This window comes from Lepus europaeus, chromosome 20 (assembly GCF_033115175.1).
Source record: "Lepus europaeus isolate LE1 chromosome 20, mLepTim1.pri, whole genome shotgun sequence".
Classification (NCBI taxonomy): Eukaryota; Metazoa; Chordata; class Mammalia; order Lagomorpha; family Leporidae; genus Lepus; species Lepus europaeus.
In genome coordinates, this window is record NC_084846.1 from 15,939,427 (window position 1) to 15,958,982 (window position 19,556).

At 50.9% G+C, this 19,556-nt stretch overlaps 1 protein-coding gene across 2 annotated transcripts; it reads right to left on the bottom strand.

Annotated features, from left to right (window-relative positions):
* Positions 1-7,185: 7,185 nt before the first annotated feature.
* On the bottom strand, positions 7,186-18,367 carry LOC133749173 (cytochrome P450 4F2-like). 2 transcript variants are annotated; one of them, XM_062178367.1, is made up of 13 exons: positions 18,285-18,367; positions 17,714-17,950; positions 14,611-14,755; positions 13,588-13,641; positions 13,372-13,499; positions 12,143-12,264; positions 11,186-11,456; positions 10,791-10,857; positions 10,473-10,602; positions 8,538-8,671; positions 8,377-8,441; positions 8,186-8,268; positions 7,186-7,811 (listed from the first exon to the last, which is right to left on the bottom strand). In XM_062178367.1, exons 2-13 carry the CDS (start codon positions 17,909-17,911, stop codon positions 7,634-7,636), a joined length of 1,575 nt encoding a protein of 524 aa, XP_062034351.1. In that variant the 5' UTR covers positions 17,912-17,950; positions 18,285-18,367; the 3' UTR covers positions 7,186-7,633. The 2 variants fall into 2 exon arrangements, with proteins under 2 accessions (XP_062034351.1, XP_062034350.1); XM_062178366.1 differs by lacking the exon at positions 18,285-18,367 and adding an exon at positions 18,151-18,237.
* Positions 18,368-19,556: the final 1,189 nt, after the last annotated feature.

The window sequence follows — 19,556 nt, forward strand, 5'->3', positions numbered from 1 at the left end:
GAGCATGCTTCCAAGGTCAGATGTACAGGATAAGTGCATCCCTGCACCTTTGGCCCTCATGCTGTGACATGTGCAGGACCAATGTGCAGGACCATGCAATCGGAAGGGCTAAGATGTAAAGCAAAATCTGAATTGGATTCAATGCAATGGCTTCAATTTAGAAGCCATAATCAGAAGGTGAACATTCACTGGCAGTGAACGAGAACTCAACCCCCAGAAGGCTCTGTGGCCATGCTGAAGGCAGGGCTCCCACCTGGAGCTTCTGTTCTTGGATCAGGAGGAGAGGAAAAGAAGCAAAGTGAGTGTGGGTATCCTGAGGGGGACAGTCTGTTCTGGGGATTTTCTTCCTAAAGAGGCTATAGCTGATCCAACAGTTTCTCATCCGAGAAGAAATGCCCCAGCTATCATATCACACAGGCCTGACTCTGGAATGTCCCAAGTGAGTGGTGCAGACAGGAGAGATTCAGGCTGGGTGTGTTTCTGTTGAGGGGCTGTCCTTCTACAGCCCAGACCACAGCACCGGGCAATCGGGTCTCTCCAGGAGTGATGAGCCTCAGGTACTGCCTATCAGCCTCTGAGCCTCAGTCTTCACATGTGAAAAATCAGTATTAAGAAGCTTCAGAGAGCATTGCAAGTGCTATATCAGTCACAAGCAGACAGAAGGGGGAAGTTACAGTTGGAACGATGTGCAAGTAATGGTCCCATCCATATCCATGTGAGACTTCAAAAAGCTCATAGGAAAAAGATCTTAGCAGTTTATATTGGTGCAAAAAACCTGGAGGTGAAAAAAATTTTTTCTACTACATGGAAAATGTATGTGGGAGGGAAGTTATGGGGGAAAAAAGCCATTGTAATCCATAAACTGTACTTTGGAAATTCATATTTATTAAATAAAAGTTTAAAAAAAAGAAAATCCATGCACTGACTTCAAAGTATTTTTGGCACCAAACTAAACTACTTTTAATGCTGGTTTTCCATGAACGTTTTAAGTCCCTTCCTGACACATGGTGAATGTATGCGTGTCTGTGTGTACAGATTTGTGTGCACATTAAAAAAAAAAAAAAACAGCTCCAGAAGAATTCCCACATCACAGTAGCATTGAAGGAAGTAAAGTTGGATAGAAACCCTGTTTTTTTTTCTAAGATTTATTTATTCTTTTGGGAGGCAGAGTTACAGACGAAGAGAGGGAGAGACAGAGAAATCTTGCATCCACTGGTTCACTCCCCAGATGGCCATAATGGCCATAATGGACAGAGCTGAGCCAATCTGAAGCCAGGAGCTTCTTCTGAGTCCTCCACATGAGTACAGGGGCCCAAGCACTTGGACTGTTTTCCACTGCTTTCTCAGGCCATTAGCAAAGAGCTGGATTAGAAGAGAAGCAGCCAGGATTCGAACAGCTGCCCATATCAGATGCTGGCACCACAGGCGGAGGCTTAACCTACTCTGACACAGCATTGGCTCTGAGACTCTGTTTTTTTTTTAAATATTTATTTATTTATTTGAAAGTCAGAGTTACACAGAGAAAGGAGAGACAGAGAGAGAGAGAGAGAGAGAGAGAGAGAGAGAGAGAGGTCTTCCATCCGCTAGTTCACTCCCCAGATGGCTGCAACGGCCGGAGCTGCGCTGATCCGAAGCCAAGAGCCAGCTTCTTCCAGGTGTCCCATGTGGGTGTAGGGGCCCAATGACTTGGGCCATCTTCTACTGCTTTCCCTGGCCATAGCAGAGAGCTGGATCAGAAGTAGAGCAGCTGGGTCTTAAACCGGCGTCCCTATGGGATGCCTGCGCTTCAGGCCAGGGCATTAACCTGCTACACCACAGCGTTGGCTCTGAGACCGTTTTATAGCCATCTCTATGACTTGGTTTTTCTCACTGAGCTGCTATAACCTTAATCAGTAAAGCAACATTTTAAGAAGACGTAGGATTGGGCACAGTGGGGACACACAGTTGGTGCACACGACTGGCCTGAGTTTTACTTTTACTCCTCAGCCTTCAGGACGGAGCAAGTTGTGAATTAAGCAGAACTAAGTTCAAGTCCAAGGTCTGCTCTGTGACCTTGGGCAAGTGGCTTGCCCTCTCTTGTGCTTCGTGTCCTGCTCAGTACAATGAAGAGGTGGATTGATGCCTCCCAGGTAGTTCATCCCTCTGAATAGCAATTTTTCTTGAGTGCTACTCTGTTCAAGCACAGTGCTAGGACAGGCAAGGTCCCTGCTGTCATGACATTCATGTCTGATGTTCATAAGAACAAGTCAGATGGTAGCAATGATAAAAGAAGTTAAGAGTGAGGGGCCGGCGCGTGGCACAGCAGGTTAACAACCTGGCCTGAAGTGCCGGCATCCCATATGGGCACCAGTTCTAGTCCCGGCTGCTCCTCTTCTGATCCAGCTCTCTGCTATGGCCTGGGAAAGCAGTAGAGGATGGCCCAAGTCCTTGGGCCCCTGCACTCACGTGGGAGACCCAGAAGAAGCTCCTAGCTCCTGGCCTCAGATCCGTCAGCTCTGGTCATTGTGGACATCTAAGCAGTGAACCAGTGGATGGAAGACCTCTCTCTCTCCGTCTCTACCTCTCTGTAACTTTGTCTTTCAAATGAATAAAATAGATCTTTTTTAAAAAAGAAGTTAAGAAACATGCCAGTAAGTGACAGAAAATGATCAGAGAGGGACTGCTAAAGGGCCAGAAAGTTGAAGGGTGTGGGGAGTGAGCTGCGTATAGGAGCCACCCCCAGGCCTTATCGCATGCACATAGATCCAGCACCAGGTAGGCCTAAGGGAAGAGTGTCTGTTATTCTCTCTTCCACAGATATGCAGTTGACTTCATTCAGGGTCCATGGGGTCAGCAGGAACCAGCTGCCCCGCAGGCCCATGGTGGTGATGAATTCTGGCTCCACATTGAAGCTGAAAGTGGTTGCTACATTTCCCTTACCACAGCAAAGCTCATAAACTAACCAGCTGAAGAAGGCATGGCCAGGGCCTGACCCACTTTTCTGGGCTGCTGGGAGAAGAACTGAGATGGTCCAGGAATGAAAGGCCAAGGAAAAGCTTGAGAAACACCCAGAGGACTCACGGTACTGTGCCAACCTCCCCTGCATGGGCCCTGCTCTGGAAAGTGAATCTGTCTCCAGCCTAGGCCCAGCCCCAAAAGGGCAGGAGGAGGATGGGGTCCCTGGAGATCACCATGTGGAGCAGGAAGGGTGGATTTTCACTGATAGCTGAAGGATGGAGCCCCAAGAACATCATTCAAAAAGGAGCAGAGGTATGGGGCCAGCATTGTGACATAGCAAGTAAACCCAGCTTGCCATATGGGTGCCACTTCCTGTTCTAGCTGCTATAATTCCAATCCACTCCCTGCTAATGGTCTGGGAAAGCAACAGAACAAGGTCCAAGTGTTTGGGCTCCTGCCAGCCACATGGGAGACCCAGATGAAGCTTCTGGCTCCTGGTTCCTGGCTTTGGCCTGGCACAGTGCTGACCATCGTGGCTTTCTGGGGAAAGAACCAGCTGATGGAAGAACTCTGTCCCTCTGTGTCTCCCTCCCCCTCCTCTCTGTAACTCTTTCAAAATAAATAAGTCTTTGATTTAAAAAAGGAGCAGAGGGGCCTGCTGGAGGAGACAGAATTCTGCCCCTCCTTCAGGGGGTGTCTGCTTAGCAAGTGGCTAAGGGGTCCGCACACAACAAAGGGCTGGAGACTCAGCACTGATCCACTGTAGGTAGTGAGCTGCAGCAAGAGTGTTTGGCCACCTTCCTGCTGCTGCTGCTCAAATAAGGGGAAGGCAGGCATTGGGCACTGTGGTTAAGAGAGCACCTAGGAGGCCCACAAGAATATTGGCCTGCCTGGGTCTGTGTCCTGACTCTGCTTCTGAGTGCAGCTTCTGGCTATGTGTACTCAAGGAGGGAACAGGTGATGGTTCAATTACTTAGATCTCTGCCACCCACCCATGAGGGAGATCCAGATTGAGCTCCTGGCTCCTGGCTTTGCCCTGACCCAGTGGGTCTCTCTGTTCCTCTTAGTAAAATAAATATATTTTAGAAGCCTAATTAACCATTTTTTTTAATTGAGATGATATTTTATCAATGAAAGGCATCAGCCAGTATCAGAAAGGGGCTGGGAACTGCTCACTGTGGATGCTAAGCCCCAGGGTGTGCTGCAGTATCCCGGGATAGGATACTTCCCCTGGAATGTAACACCCCTGGGAACGGCCCATTCTCAACCCCCTCATTTAGCCCATCTGATGTCCTCACCAAGACACACCTGCCAGTTTTCCCAAGAGATGAGACTCATCAAACCAGCTTTGTAGTGGTCCGTTTGAAATGGCACAAGAACTGAGGAATTACACCCAAAATGTGTAATGAGAGGGGAAATGAAGCTATTTCCTTTTTCTTTTTTACTTATTTGAGAGGTAAAGAGAAACAGACAGACATGGGCAGAGATTGGTCCCATCAGCTAGTTCATTCTCCATATGCCTACAATGGCCAGGACTGAGCCAGGCTAAAGTCAGAGAAGGCACCTCAATCCGGATCTCCCAAGTGGGTGACAGGAACCCAATTACTTGAGCCACCACTGCTGCCCCTCAGGGTCTGCATTAGTCAAGAGATGGAACTGGAATTTAACCCAGGCATTCAGATGTGGGATGCACAACCACGAGGCTAAATACCCATTCACAAAAATGTTTCTTGTAAATGTCTTCTCTTACCAACTGTATCCTTATATGAAGTCTGTGTAGCATTTTTAATTATCCAAATCTATATGGTCATCAATTATATTGCTAAAGGAAACTTCTTGTCATGCTTTAGGACACCATCTATGCACCTGTGACTTGTGAGAAGCCAGAGAGCACTGCGACTGATAACAAGGACGACAGGTGCGGACTGCCTGCTTCCCATAGGGATCTAATGTGTGGATTTGAGCAAGTGTCTCTGAGGATCTGGGCTTCAGATCTGTCACATGAAAAATGGAAAAAACAGCAAGGTTGTTGTGAAAAATTATATGAAGTAAAAGTGAGTAAAGTTCTTATAGCAACAGCCCCTGGCACAAGGTCAGCATCAAGTTTCTGTTTCCCATTTCTGTTCTTAGAATGAGGACATGAGCCTTGGGTCCCTCTGCACAGGAGTCATAGCCTTAGCGGAAGTTCCACATCCCCTGCTCATTCCTGCAGCGCCATCAGGGAAGGCCTTTTAGGAGAGGAACAAGCACTCAGCTTGATGTCAGACAGCTCTGGTCCAAACCAGGCACTGTGTGGCCCAGGCCAAGCAATTTGCCTGTTTCATAGCCATAGGTTACTCCTCAAAAACCATGGAGCACAATAAGATGCCTGTGAGGACTCATGGAGCCAACCGAGTGTTCTACTTTGAATTTCCTGGAGTTAGACCCTGATGCAAAGATTCCAGGGCAAATATTTCTTTGGAGATGAGTCTGAGACAAGAATTATACTGCCTATTGGTTACTTGGAAGTGATTCCAGGATACACCCACAGGACATGGGGAACTGAGATGGAGAGGGAAGAACTTGATGATGGAAGTGTTCATTGTAGGCAACCCTGCCTTAGTCCTGCAGGGAGCACACAGCACAACACTGAGAGTCATCCCACCCAGAGAGAGGCACTGGGGCATTTATGCACCCAGACCCACCCCTTACTCATGGCTCCTCCAGGGGCATTGTGTCTCCAGATTCTCCCGCCTGCACTGCACTGCAGAGGTGAGGCCTGGGGACAGGGGCACTGAGCAGGCTGCTGTGGACAATTACGTCACTCAGTGACTGCAGCAGACACACGCACACGTGCATTTGTGCACACACTCAAACACCAACACATTACTGTACACAAATATGCACACACATACTTCCATGTACAGACACAATAACATGCACACTCATACACATGTGCATTTACTGTGTCCCCATACATGCACTTATATATGTAGGCCTGCACACACATGTGCATAGATGTCCTCAACACATATGGGCACACGGTCACACAAATGTACAATTAGACATGCACTTCACACATCACACAGTCCCTCTCTCTCTCACACATACACACATACACACACACACACACACATACTCCGGCACAGCAGCTAGGGAAAGTTCCAACTCTGCGGTTGTGAGAATCACACACACACAGGTTTAATAGCCAGACTCCTGCTTCCCTATATCGGAAACCTGGGTTCGGGCCTGTGCTGTGGCATACCAAGTACTGCGGTGCCTGAGATCTGGCTGCTCCACTTCTGATCCAGTTCTCTGCTAGCAGCCTAGGAAAGCAGCAGAAGATGGTCCAAGTGTTTGGGCCCCTGCACCAGTGTGGGAAACCCAGAAGCTCCTGGTTCCTGGATTTGGTCTGGCCCGGCTCCGGCCACTGCAGCCATTTGGGGAGTGAACCAGCAGATGGAAGGTCTCTCTCTGTAACTGTCTTTCAAATAAGTAAATAAATCTTAAAAAAAAAAAAAAAGAAAAAAGAAAGAAAATGAGGAAAAGCAAGCCTGTGTTCAAGTCCACACTCCTGATGCCAGCTTCTTGAAGACTGCGGGAGCTAAGAGGCAGAGAGACCGCTCAGGTACTTGGGCCCCTGTTACCCACGTGGAAGAACATTGTGTTCCTGGTTCCTGGCCTGGCCCAAACCCAGCTGTTGTATTTGGGGAATGAACCACTGGATCTCTGAGGTTCCGCCTCTGTCTCTTTCTCTCTCTCTCTGATGAATAAAATTTGAAGTAACTCTCAAAGTTGGATGCTTTTCCTGTTTCTTCAATAAATAAATGACAGGAAAAGAGAATTACAATGGCTCTGTGAGATGAAAACAGAAACCCAGAGGTCAGATGAACATGGATTATTCCTTTGCTCTGTAGCAAATAGTTTTACTGGCCTGGAGGTTGGCAGGGGGTGAGGGTCAAAGGTCAGGGGTCATCTAAGGAGAAGACTTTTTAAGAGGCCCATTCTGGTTGGGTGAAGCCCTCAAAATGCTGCAGTGAAGAGTGGCAGCTGTGAGCTCAGTATGGATTTTAACTGGTTTTTTGACCTTGGGTCCCTCAAGCCTTAAATTCAAAAAAAAAAAAAAAAAAAATCTTCAACCAGCAGATGCCCAGGCTGCCTTATTCACTTTCTCTAAATATTATTTCTAATAGGTCAGCCGACTTGCAGAAGATAAGCAAGCACACACACAGTGTAGCCATCAATAAAAACGACACAGCTTCCACCATGTTGGACACTCTGTGTGTTTAATAAACAGTTACTTAGTACCTGTAGCTACACGGGGAAGAACCTTGCAGTGAGCAAAGCCTGAGTTCAGAATGTTTGGTGGGAAGGCAGTGGAGTTTGCCTCCGTGACGTGGAGACTGGGATGCGCCTCGGTCTGTGGCCTTAATTTCCACCCCCGACCCGGTCAGACACGCCCCGTGGCTCCCTATCGCCCACGGGACCAAGTTCGTGCTTGGACTTCAGAAGCACCAGCGCGGTTGGCAGCATGGATGCCCTTTGCCCAGTTGTGCTCCGCACAACAGCACCTCCCGGCACCCTACTCCCACAGCCGCCCCGTGCCCCGCGCCGGCTCTCACCCAGGCCCAGGCCCAGGCCCGGGGAACCACAGCACAGTTCCTCCCTTGGGCTCTGCGAAGGTGCTCAGCGGCGTCCCAGCGCTGGCCGCGGCGGGTCAGTGCGGGTGCCCGCTCAGAGGCTCCACCCTCAACCACAGGCCGCCCTCAGCGCGCAGGATCAGCTCCGGCTTCCTGCGGGGCTCGGCGCCGGCGGGCAGCACGCGGAAGCGCAGCAGCGTGAGCGCCAGCGCCACCTTCATCTCGGCCATGGCAAACGTCTGCCCGATGCAGTTCCTGCGGGCGGCGCGGGGCTGGTCTGGGACTGCACTAGGGGACCCGAGATCCCAGGATCCGCCCACCCCAGGGGAAGGCTCACCTTGCTGGGACCCCCAGTGGGCCTGCAAACACCTAAGCCAGCCCCTACCTGACGGGCCATCAGATGGGGTGGGGGCTTGACACTGCCCCAGACCCCATATGTGCCCAGGATCCACCACCAGCATCCCAAGGTGGACTAACCTTGCTGGGGTCCCCATGTGGGCCTGCACATCCCCAAACTGAGCTCCAACTCAGTCCTGCACACGGAGGGGTGGGGGGTGGCACTAGGCCCAATCCTCTTCCAGCCCCTCAGTCAGGCGCTCCCACCACTCTCAGATCCCCACCACTCTCACCTGGGCCCCGCCGAGAACGGAATGAAAGCCAGAGGCGACCTCTTCTGAGGGTTTTCCGGGTCGAAGCGGAAGGGGTCATAGACCTGGGAGCGGGGTAGGGCAGGGCTGCAGGGTGGGGTCTCCTAGGACGCCCATCTGGCCCCAGAAGACCACCAGGTTCCCAGGGATGGGCACAGGGGCAGGAGCGGCACCTCAGGGTCTGGCCAGACTGCCGGGTTGTGATGAATCCCGAAGATGCTGATGACACAGACATTCCCTGTCAGGGAGAAGGGGGACAGTCAGGACAGGGTCCCCACTGCGGATGGGCCCGCCCATCTGCCCCGGAGGCTCCGCCCCCTGCCGCTGCTGGCACCTCTGGGGATGACCCGGCCATCGGGAAGCTTCACATCCTGGGTGCAGCAGCGGGAGATGACCGTGACCGGAGGGTGCAGCCGCAGGCTCTCCTTTATGCACATGGTCAGGAAGGGCAGCTGGGCCAGGTCGTCCCTAAGGAGCCCCCATTAGCGGTCACCCAGGGAGCAGAAACAAAGACTGACCCAGCCTGCTGCTGCCCACAGAGGCCCTCCCCACCTCCTGCGGATTCCCCGTCCTGGAACAGAATAGACCACAGATAGACTCAATATTTAAGCTTACTCCAGACTCCAGGGTGGGATGAACTACTTTTATAGATCATCACTTATTTCTAAATTAATCAATATAGTCATTGCAATCCAATAGAAATCCACCTGATGCTTTAAGAACTTGGCCACCATCAGGAGCTATGTCAAATGAAAAAATAAAAGATGGGAGAAGGTAAGCCCAATTTTCCAGATGTTATGACCTGTCACAAAGTCACAATAATGGAAATAAAATTTAAAGAATAAAATTAAATTTAAAATTGGGGCTGGCATTGAGCACACCAATCCAGTCACCAATTGGGATGTCTATATTCCATATCTAAGTGCCTGGTTCCAGTCCTTGCTTTTCATTTCAGCTTTCTGCTAATGTACACTCTGGGAAGTAGCAGTGGTAGAAACACATGGGTCCCTGTCACCCACATAGAAGCTTCAAATTGAATTATTGTCTTCCTGCCTTAGTCTGGATCAGTCAAGGCTATTACGGGTATTTGGGGAACGAACCAGCAGGTGAAATATGTCCGTCTGTCTCTGTCTTTCTTAATCTGTCTCACTGATTTTCAAATAAACAAAATTCATTTTCAATTAACAAAATTATTTAAGATACTGCTGCAAGAGCAGGAAATCAGACCCATGGAACAGAGTAGAGGGCTCAGTGTCAGGCAGGTGAATGGGCTACAGTTTGGCGTTTGCCAAAGAAGGAGCCAAACACCCCTGGGGAATGCATAGTCCGGTGGGAGGTGCAGAGACAACTGGCCATGCGGAAACAAAAGAATCAGGTTTTTGTCTAGCACCAGCCACAGGGTGGGATATCCTCCTAATCGTGACATGCGAAGCTACAAAGCTAAAAGAATATGGCATAAGAGACATTTTCATGACTTAGGAGCAAGAATTCTTAAAATGCCAAAAATGCAAACAAGAAGGCAAAAAAAAAAAAAAACTAGCAAGGCTCAGCATGTACATTGAGGATTTCTAGGTGATAGAAGATACCTTGAACCAAGTTAATATTCAGATGAGCACTTCAAGGGTGTCTACAATAAATACATAGATCTAGAGCAGCACTTGAATAGAAAAGGATTTCCTGCAAATTAATGAGAGAAAAGACAGGCAACACAAGATAAAAGTAGCAAAGGATATGATCCTGGTTTTCACAGAAGCTCAAAAAGAAGAGATCTGAAGAGAAATCTCAAAGTCACAGGTCATCAGGGAAATGGAAAGCATCTGACAATGAGATGTCACTTGATATCTGTCCAGGCAAGAATTCGCAAGGTGAGTGATGCTAAGGGTTGACCAAGGTGTGGAAAGTGGAGGGACCTAATGGGTTGCCTGTGGGCATATGGACAGGGGCTGTGATTCTGCGGGGAGATGACCAGCAGCAGCTGGACCAGGAAAGATGACATCTGCTTATCACTCAGCAAACTGGCTGAATGTCACCTAGCACATCAGCAGGGACATTAGCATTCATTTAGACTCACTCTCATGCTGTTCTGTCCCAAAGCTTACACCTTTATCATTGCAGTCCAGGCTCAGTGCAAGCTTTGTCCCTGGGCTCTACTTATCTTACTCTTGGGCAATAATGGCAGGGTCATCCAAAAGGGCTTCCCCCTTCCCCTCCTAGAGAACAAGGGCAATTGCCAGGGCCTCTGGAATGGGCCAGGAAAACAGGGACTCACCATTCAATCTCCTCGGCATCCCGGTTCTTCAGGAGTTCTTGGACCTCCTGCCGGCATCGCTGCTGGTATTCTGGGTGCCTCGCGAGGTTGTATAGGACCCAGGAGAGACCACTGGCCGTTGTGTCATGACCTGCAGGACAGCCAGGCATGTGTGAGAGTCTGGGCTGCTTCAGCACCAGAGAATGGACAGTGCCCACACATTGAGGCCTTTGAGAGGATGGGGAGTGGGGGAGGGGCATGGAGTGGTCCAATCTGGGCCTACCACATCCCTGAAGTAGAGACAGCCCTGCCCCAACTGCAGTCTACACTAGTTCTCACCTGCAAACATGAAGGTATCAGCCTCTGCCCGTATATCATCATCTGACAACTCCTTTCCGTCTTCACTCTGGAGAGGAAGCATGCCCCCTACATCACATCAACTCTGTCAGCACCTGAGTTTTCCATGGGTCAGTCCCTGAAGACCCATCATTTAAGCAAGATTCGTACCATGCCATCTCTAAAGCCTGCCCCATAGTCTTACCCTCATCTCCTGCCTCCAAGGCAGCCTTCTACAGAGTCTAAAGCATATCAAAAACTCTGACATGCCCCTCCCTTCCTCAGCACCTTCCATGGCTCCCCAGTGTCCTCTCCATCAAGTCCATCAAATTCTTTAATTTGACATTCGATACCATGATCCATGCTAACTCTTAAGTACAAATCCTAGAGAAGCCCACCTTGGTCAGCAGAAGAACATCAATGAAGTCCAATGTCTTGGCCTTGGCCTTGGCCTTGAGGAAGTCATCAACACCCTGGCTAGCGAGGGTGCGGCGCCGCTCCTGGATGATGGCATCCGTGAAGCTGTGCACCAGGTCACAGGCCTTGCGGAAGCGCCGTCCATCAGGAGTGAGGTAGTACAGGAAGTCCATGTGCATTAAGATCTGCTGGTCCCGTTTCAGGACGAGAGCACTAAGATCCAAAATGGCGGCAATGTAGTCACTGGAACTCCTGCAGGACCAGACCAGAGACAAGAAACAACTCATTGATGCATGTGAAGTCCCAGAAGCACCTCCCAGCCAGAATCCCAGGATCATGTTGCATCCCGAAAGGGCTCCCTTCTCTCTCCTCCCTCTCTGTGAGCTGCCTCATGCCCCAACTCTACAGAGCACTGATAGGGCATCAAATTCATTTCCTCTTTGTCACTCAACATATGATCCTGCCTACTGTTCCTTGGTTTCTCCAAAGTCAGATCCATTTTCTCCACATACTCATTCCTCCTCCAATCCCTGTATCCCATGTCTCCTTGGCACTCGGTCTTCTTCAAGCCCAGCCCTAACCAGGACTCCCATCTGCTCAAACATCTTCCATCACTTCCTGGAACGCTCAGGATAAGGTTAACACCCCTTTGCTTGGGCTTTTCAGTGTCCTTAGGATTGAGCTATGGCCTATCTCCCCAGCCTCATCTCTAAGGTGGCTCCTTACTGCTTATACATGTCCTGTTCACGGGATGGCAATATCTGTGAATTTTTCCACCAGGAAGGATCATGCTTTCCCTCTACCTTTACCTGTCTGTCAATGTCCACATCTGCCACAATTCCTCAAAGAAGGCTCTGTTGATTGAAAGTTAGTCCTCTCTCCCCGACCTCTCCCTGGGACCCATGACCCAAGCACCCAGGCCCTGAGCAAGGACTCACTCCTGACAGTTGCTGTCAAAGCTGAAGACACATTTCTGAAGACTGTCCAAGGTCATTAGGCTGATGTGTTCAAACATGTCCAGGCAAGCGTTGCCCCCTGAGGCCAACCGCTGCCACTTGGCCTGGCCAGGAAAGAAGACAGAGCCTGGGCTGGGTCCTGGCTTCTCCGGTTGCTCCTAACTTTATCAAAATGGATTCGCATATGCCAGCCTCCTGGGAGACTGTGGTTTGGGTGGAACTGGAAGCTGTTTCTATTGAAGGGGGAATGCCCAAGGCTGTGAATGAGGGGAGTCAGGTCCAGCTCTGCCTCCATGATCTGCATACCCTTGATCAGCCCATTGCCTGCCACCTGGGTCCTACCTGTCAAGTCTTCAGTAATAAGTAAGTCAAACCACCTGTGTCCCAGATAAACTATGTCAGAGCATCTGATCCACCACTCCTGGCTACGTGAACTAGGGCAAGCTCCCTAATCTCTCCAACTCTCAGTTTCATCAACTGCAATAGGACAAAAATAGCTATTATTTCACAGTGTTGTGAAAATTGACACTATATAGCAAGTATCAAGGAGTTGTATGTAGTTTCTGGTATACAATAAGTGCTCAATGTTAGCTGTCAGGATCAGTTAATCATTATTAGCCTCCCTCCCTGTGTCCTCAGACTTGCAGTGATACTTGATAGCTCCTTCCATTAGGAGGTGGAGGCTGCTTCTCTGTCTCCTGATTCAGAGCTGGACTTGGGATTTAGCTTGACCACTGGAACATGGAAAGAATGATGTTATGCTGGATCTGAAACTAAGCATCGAGAAGTACTGACTGGTTCTGCTCCCTCTTTGGAGCTCAGTATGTGCCATGCTAGCAAGCCCAGACCAGCTTCCTGCAGAATGAGGGACCAACAAATACACTTGGCCCTCTGAGGCCAGTGAGTTGGAATGTGCTGTGTTGTGCGGAAGGGGCTACCATACAATGTTCATCACCACTGTCGAGTTTACAAGCCTCCTGTGAGGGAGACTAGAAGCTAACAGCTTCTGAGAACCCACTGTATGCCCAGAATATAATTGACCACCCTTTCAGCTGGGAGTTATTTTTCCCATTTCACAAATAAAGACATCAAGGCTCAGAGAGCAAAATCCATGGCTCCAGAGCTACCTTGCAAAGCCAGGGCTCCAGATGAGATCTGTGGAGGCTGCTACCCCTTTCCCACACCCTGGACAATGGGCCCAAGGGACTCACGTGCATAGTATTTGTGCTCCTGTTGAAAATCTTCATATAGGGCTTCAGGATTTCAAAGTGGAAGGCAGGTGTCAGCATGCGACGGTGGCTGTTCCACTTGTCCCCGGTGCTCAGCAAAAGCCCCTCCCCTAGGGCAGCCAGGGGCAATGGGCAAGGGCAACACCTTTGCCTGTCCCACAAACATGTCCCCAGCCCTGTTCACCTACAGTTACTCACCCAGCCACAGTTTCAGGAATCCATAGAAGTCCATATCCTTAGGTACAACCACAGCTGATGTCAACAGGGGGCAGCAGGGGCCATGAGAAACGAGGGGAGGAACTCAGGAAAGGGAGGGTCTCAAATCAGGGGCCTGCACTTCCCCATCTCCAAGCCATGGGTAGCAGGAAGGGAAAGGTGACGGGGGACCTGAGCAGGCAGCAGAAGCAGCACCAACCTAGCACAATAGCCCCAGCATGCCCAGGCTGAAAAGGACCTTGGCAGCAAGAAATGGTGACGACCTGCCCAGAATCACCTATCATCTTGGTGACAGAGCAGCAAGCTCTGTTGGATGGTGCCCGTTGCCCTGCTCAGCTGGTCCAGACACGGGGAGGATAGAGGGCAAAGGAAGCGTGCCAGGCTGGAGAGGAGTCTACCAGGGGAGAGTCCTGAGAGAAGGCAGTGAGCATGTGGTGGGAAAATGACCACAAGCAGCAGCAGGAACTGCTCCACAAGAGGTGGATCCCATGGGAAGTGCTGCCTTCACCCTGCAGCAGCCACAGCCCTCCATGTTGCTCTGGGTCTGGGCCCAGGCAGGACTGATGCCAGTGTATAGTGCTGAGTGCCACAGCACCAACCTGCACTCTAACTCAAAAGTTCTTACCCATCACCACAGACCTGCCACCTGCAACTCCTCCTCTGAGAAGCCTGCCGGCCTTCCCAACAGAGACCTCGCTTCTCCTCTGAGAGGCTACAGCTCACCTCTCTTTTGCTCAGTCCTGACCACATGAGGTCTGTCCTGACTTTTTCTTGATCCATTCCTTCCAGACTGGGCTTCCTTCAGAAACAAGCCTTGGGTTGGGGCTTATTGGAGCCCCAGGAAGCCCAGTAACCAGGATGGGTGGGTGGGTAGATGACAGAGGAGAAGGAGACAGTGAGTAAGGGGTTGGTGAATATGTGACAGAAACCTGTAGGAGGCTCTGAGAGGAGGCCGGGGGACTGCAGGGGCTGCACAGCAGCTTGGGCAAAGCTCTGGGTGAGTACCTGGGGCATTCAGGACAGATCGGACCACATCCGGGTGCCACAAAGTGATGACAGGGACGATGGGGCCCATCCAGCTCAGAAAGGCCTGGGGAAAGGTGGTGACCATCCGAGTCACTTCCTTCAGGCCCTGCTCCGTGGGGGTGATCTGCAAGCAACACACTGGCCGTCACTTCTTGGGATGGGTAATTTCAGGTGTCAACTTGACTGCACTAAGAGATGGCCAGAGAACCAGGGAGACATGACTTCTGGTTATGTCTGTGAGGCTGTTTCCAGAAGAGATGAGCAGGTAAAGGAGTAGATTGCATGAGGACTACCCATTGTCCTCATCCAAGGTGTTCATCCAATTCACCCAGGACCCAGGTAGAACAAAACAGCAGAGAAAGAGTGAATCCACTCTCTATTCTGGCACTGGGACATCAGAATCCCGGATTCTTGGGCCTTCGGGATCTGAGAGCTCCACCAGCAGTCCCCAGAGTTCTTAGCTTTGGGACACAGACTGAATTACAGCTGGTCATCAGCTCACAGAAATCATGGGATTTCTCAGCATCCATGATGATGTAAACCAATTCCCATAATAGATAGCCTTTTCAGTAGATGGATGGATAGATGGATGGATGAATGGATGGATGGATGGATAGATAGAGATACATAGATAGATGATAGGTACACATAGATGGATAGATACAGATACAAGTGGTGATAGAGACAGATGGATGTATGGATATTTGGTCATCTGCATCATATATTGATTATTAAAGGGGCTGGTGTTGTGGCATAGCATGTAAAGCCACTGCCTACAGAGCTGGCATCCCATATGGGCACTGGTTCAAGTCCCAGCTGCTCCACTTCTGATCCAGCTTTCTACTATGGCCTGGGAAAGCAGTGGAAGATGGCCCAAGTCCTTGGGTCCCTGCGCCCATTTGGGAGACCTGGAAGAAATTCCAGGCTCCTGGTTTCAAATCAGCCCAGCTCCAGCCATTGTAGCCATTTGGGATGTGAACCAGCAAATAAAAGACCTCTCTCTTTCTCTCTCTCTCTCTCAATTCTGCCTTTCAAATAAATAAATCTAAAAAATTTCTACATTAAAAAAACATTTGAAGGGGCCGTTGCTGTGATACAGTGGGTTATTCTGCTGTCTACAATGTTGGCATCCCATTTAGGCACCAGTTCAATTCCTGGCTGCTCCACTTCCAATCCATCTCTTTGCTAATGTGCCTGGGAAAGCAATGGAGGATGATCCAAGTGCTTGTGTCCCTGCACCTACATGGGAGACCCAGATGATGCTCCTGACTCCTGGCTTACAAATAAATAAATAAATCTTTAAAACAACATCTGTAAAATCAACTATATCTGTACTGGACTTGTGCAACCTTTCTTTCTTGTCATGATATCCTTAACAATAGAGCACAATGATTTGCATAGCTCATACCTTGTATTAGATAGTGTAGCCATTTAGAGATGACTTAGGTTATGTGTACAGGTTATTTGTAAACACTACTCTACTTTTTTAAAAAAATTTACTTGACAGGCAGAGTTAGACAGTGAGAGAGAGAGACAGCGAGAGAGGTCTTCCTTCTGTTGGTTCACCCCTCAAAGGGCCGCTATGGCCAGAGCTGCACCGATCCGAAGCTAGGAGCCAGGTGCTTCCTCTTGGACCATCCTCCACTGCCTTCCCGGGCCACAGCAGAGAGTTGGACTGGAAGAAGAGCAACCAGGGATAGAACCCGGTGCCCATATGGGATGCTGGTGCCGCAAGTGCAGGATTAACCAAGTGAGCCATGGCGCTGGCCCAACACTACTCTACTTTATAAAAGGGATTGAGCAGCCTTGGATTTGGGTGAGGTTGGGAGTGGGTTTCTGGACTGATGCCCCACAGACTCTGCACAGATATTTATCTGTTTATGCTATTGAGTCTTTTTTTAATACACCTCCCAGAAGGAGCCACAGTAGGAGCCCTGCAGTCTCCAGAGGCAGTCCATCCTCTGCACTGAAAGCACATCTAGATTATGCATGAATGGAGGTGATCTGTTTTTCCAGCTTTCTAGTTCCCAGGGCTATCATTAAGCCACAAGGGTGCATCCCAGCACCAGGGAGAGGCCAATCTGTGTTCCCACAGAGTCCCAGTCTGGCTCAGGAGTGGATTTTTTCTCATCCTGGGAGTGGTTCCAGCCCAGGAGAAGCCGGAGGGGCATCTTCAAGGGGGGGTTGGTGCTTGGGCAGCAGTGTGGCATCAGGCATGTTTCTAAGGCTTGTATCCCTTCCTTTCTTGTCTTTCCTGCTCCAGACAGCCTCCATTCCCTCCCAGGGAGAAGGGTACACACACTAGAAAGCAGAGGTGACCCCTGCCTGTCCACCAGGACTGTGCCTCCCACCTGTAGGCAACTTCTGTCCACCCAACTCTGTGCGGAGTGCATCCCGAGCATCCTATCCCTGAGCCTGCGCAAACTGCCATCCATCAAGCCACCTACAAATGAAGTGTATGTGGCCACATCCCCCAAAGGGATAGCAGCTAAAAGGAGGGACCAGGGAGGCTCCTCAATGGGAGTGAAGTGCTTGCACACAGGTCAAGCAACAGGGGCCACTGGTGCACGTCATGGAAGCAAAGATCAAAGGAAGGTGTCCAGGAGGGGGGTGGTGGTAGATGCCCACACCTCTCTCATAGCTCAGCTGTGCCACGTGTTTATCAGTGGACACATTGGAGCATGGGGAGAAAGGGATCACGATCCCTGTTGACTGGAGCAGGTATATAGCAGCTTCTACAAGGAAATGAGCCAGCTGGGGACAGGTCCTATACACATCCCCAGGGGACCCTTAGTCCCTCAGTGGAGAAGAGAGGAAGGCTAGGGGTCCCTACTCTGTGCAGCTCAGTCTGGGAGTACTCCCGAGGCACACTAAGGAGAAAGGCAGGCAGGAAAGGGGTCCAGAGCAGAATAGGGTGTGAGGACAAGGAGAGAAGTCGCTGAGCAGCCACCCTCACTTTTCTCCTGCCCCAGACCCTGGCACTCCCTGTACTCCCAGCTCTCTGGGCCCCTCAGAGAGTCCCTGATCCTCCAGAGAGTCCATTCACCCAGACGACCCAGTTCCTGGCTACTGCCACACTCACCTGGCCCAGATGACCCATGAACCAGTTCCGTTTTGGGGGTTGCGGGAAACATTTGAGGCGCTGAGAGTTTTCGTAGAAAGTGTAAGCCCAGGTGAGGACCCGGGCCAGGAGCCAGGATGTGCCCAGAAGCAGCAGGAGCAGCCACGGGGAGGCTGCCCCCAGCCCCAGGCTCAGCCAGGACAGGCCCGGCTGTGGCATGCTGGAGGGCAAGTGGGGCGTGGAGTGGTTTCCTGAGACCTGGGAAAGGGAAAAAGGAGCTCAGGGGGCCAGCGGAAAAGGCCAGGGAAGGAGAGTGCTGGGGGCAGGGCAGGGAGGGCTCAGGGGAGAAGGCAGTTCAGCTCGGGGGAGGGGTAGAAGGAGAGGGAGCAGGAGAGGGGAAAGAGAAGACGAGAATGCTGAAGTCAGAAAGGCCCAGACATAAGCAACAGCTAACTGACCTCCAGTAAGTCAGTACCCTCCCAATCCCCTGGTCCAGCTGCTCCGTGCAGCTGCTCAGCCTTGGGCAGCACCCCTCCGCACCCAACTCCAGGCCCCTCTATTCCCACCCCACCCCTCATCCCCAGTCTGGCACCTCTGTCAAAGGTGGCTTGTTCAGCACAACCTCCTTTCCCCACCTCTTGGGATATCTTGGTCTAGTTCCCCAAACTGGGGAAGGCTGAGGGACTGAGCTGGCCTGGGATGACCTGCGGCAGCCAATCCCTGCAGGTCTCACTGCCTCCTCCCAGGCTGGGCATCTGGCCAAGACGTGGGGGCGGAGACAGTTGATAGCAAAGGAACCAACTCAGGGTCACACTTCCCAGCACCTGATACACAGGTCGCCTTCCAAGTGGGCGAAGGTCATGCTGGGCAACATTTTACAAGCACCTCTGGCCCCCTTAGCCATGGAACAGCAGGAGAAAGCATGAACTTGAGGGCAGGTGCGAGGTGCCTGGGCCAGGCGGAGCCTGGTCTCAGAACATCTCCCAGGCTCCTCAGCAAGAGTGGACTGCGAGGACATTGGGCAGCTTTTATCAGAGCACAGTTAGAAGGCTCAGAGACAAAAGCCCCGGCTCTTCCCCCGCCCACACACACATGGCCTGGCAGGAGTTCAAATGCAGCCTCCAGGCAGCCCAGGGCAGGGCTGGAGACACAGTCTCCAGGAGCAGGAACAAAGTACCCAGCCTTGCTGGGCTCACCTGGGTAGGAGTCTGGGCACAAATTGCCCAGTTGGAAGAGTGCACCTGAAGGCTGGCTCAGCATCAGAGGTCAAAGGACAGAGCACAGAGGGAGAGGCCCAGGGGCAAGGCTGAGAGCGACTGTCACCTGCAGGGCCCAGGCAGGGAGGACAGAGTCGGGGCTCTAAGTGGTGTTCTTCAAACTCTTCTTGGTCTGGTCATGGGCAGTGATCCCAGGGCTCCAGAGAGGAGGAAGCTCCGAAAGGAGAGAGGAATGGGGAGCGGCTGCCACCCTCCTAAGCTGCTTTGCGTGTGCAAGTTCTCTTCCCAGTGCAAAAGACTGCAGGAGAGGTCCTACTGTGTGCTGAGGGCTGTCTATAAAGTGTGCCTCCCGTACACCAAGGGGTCTGCCTAAATTCTGTATCCAAATATCTGATACTGTCCATAAAGTTTGCCTATTGTCTGCTGGGTACTCTCCTTCATGTGCATACTGCATGCAGAGTGCTCCTCACAGAGCATGCCTACTGTGTGCTCTCCATAAAGTATGCTGTCTGCCATGTTATAATCAAACTCACCACAGTGAAACATAAAGAAAAGATCCTAAAATGTGCAAGAGAGAAACGTCAGATTACTCTCAGAGGATCTCCAATTAGGCTCACAGCAGACTTCTCATCAGAAACCCTACAAGC

Coding starts and splice junctions, on each gene's coding strand:
- LOC133749173 (XM_062178367.1), bottom strand. CDS start 17,911: ATGCCACAGCCGGGCCTGTCCTGGCTGAGCCTGGGGCTGGGGGCAGCC. Junction 11,457..12,142: donor TTTGACAGCAACTGTCAGGA/GTGAGTCCTTGC, acceptor CTGGTCCTGCAG/GAGTTCCAGTGACTACATTG. Junction 8,442..8,537: donor TGGCCGGGTCATCCCCAGAG/GTGCCAGCAGCG, acceptor TCTCCCTGACAG/GGAATGTCTGTGTCATCAGC.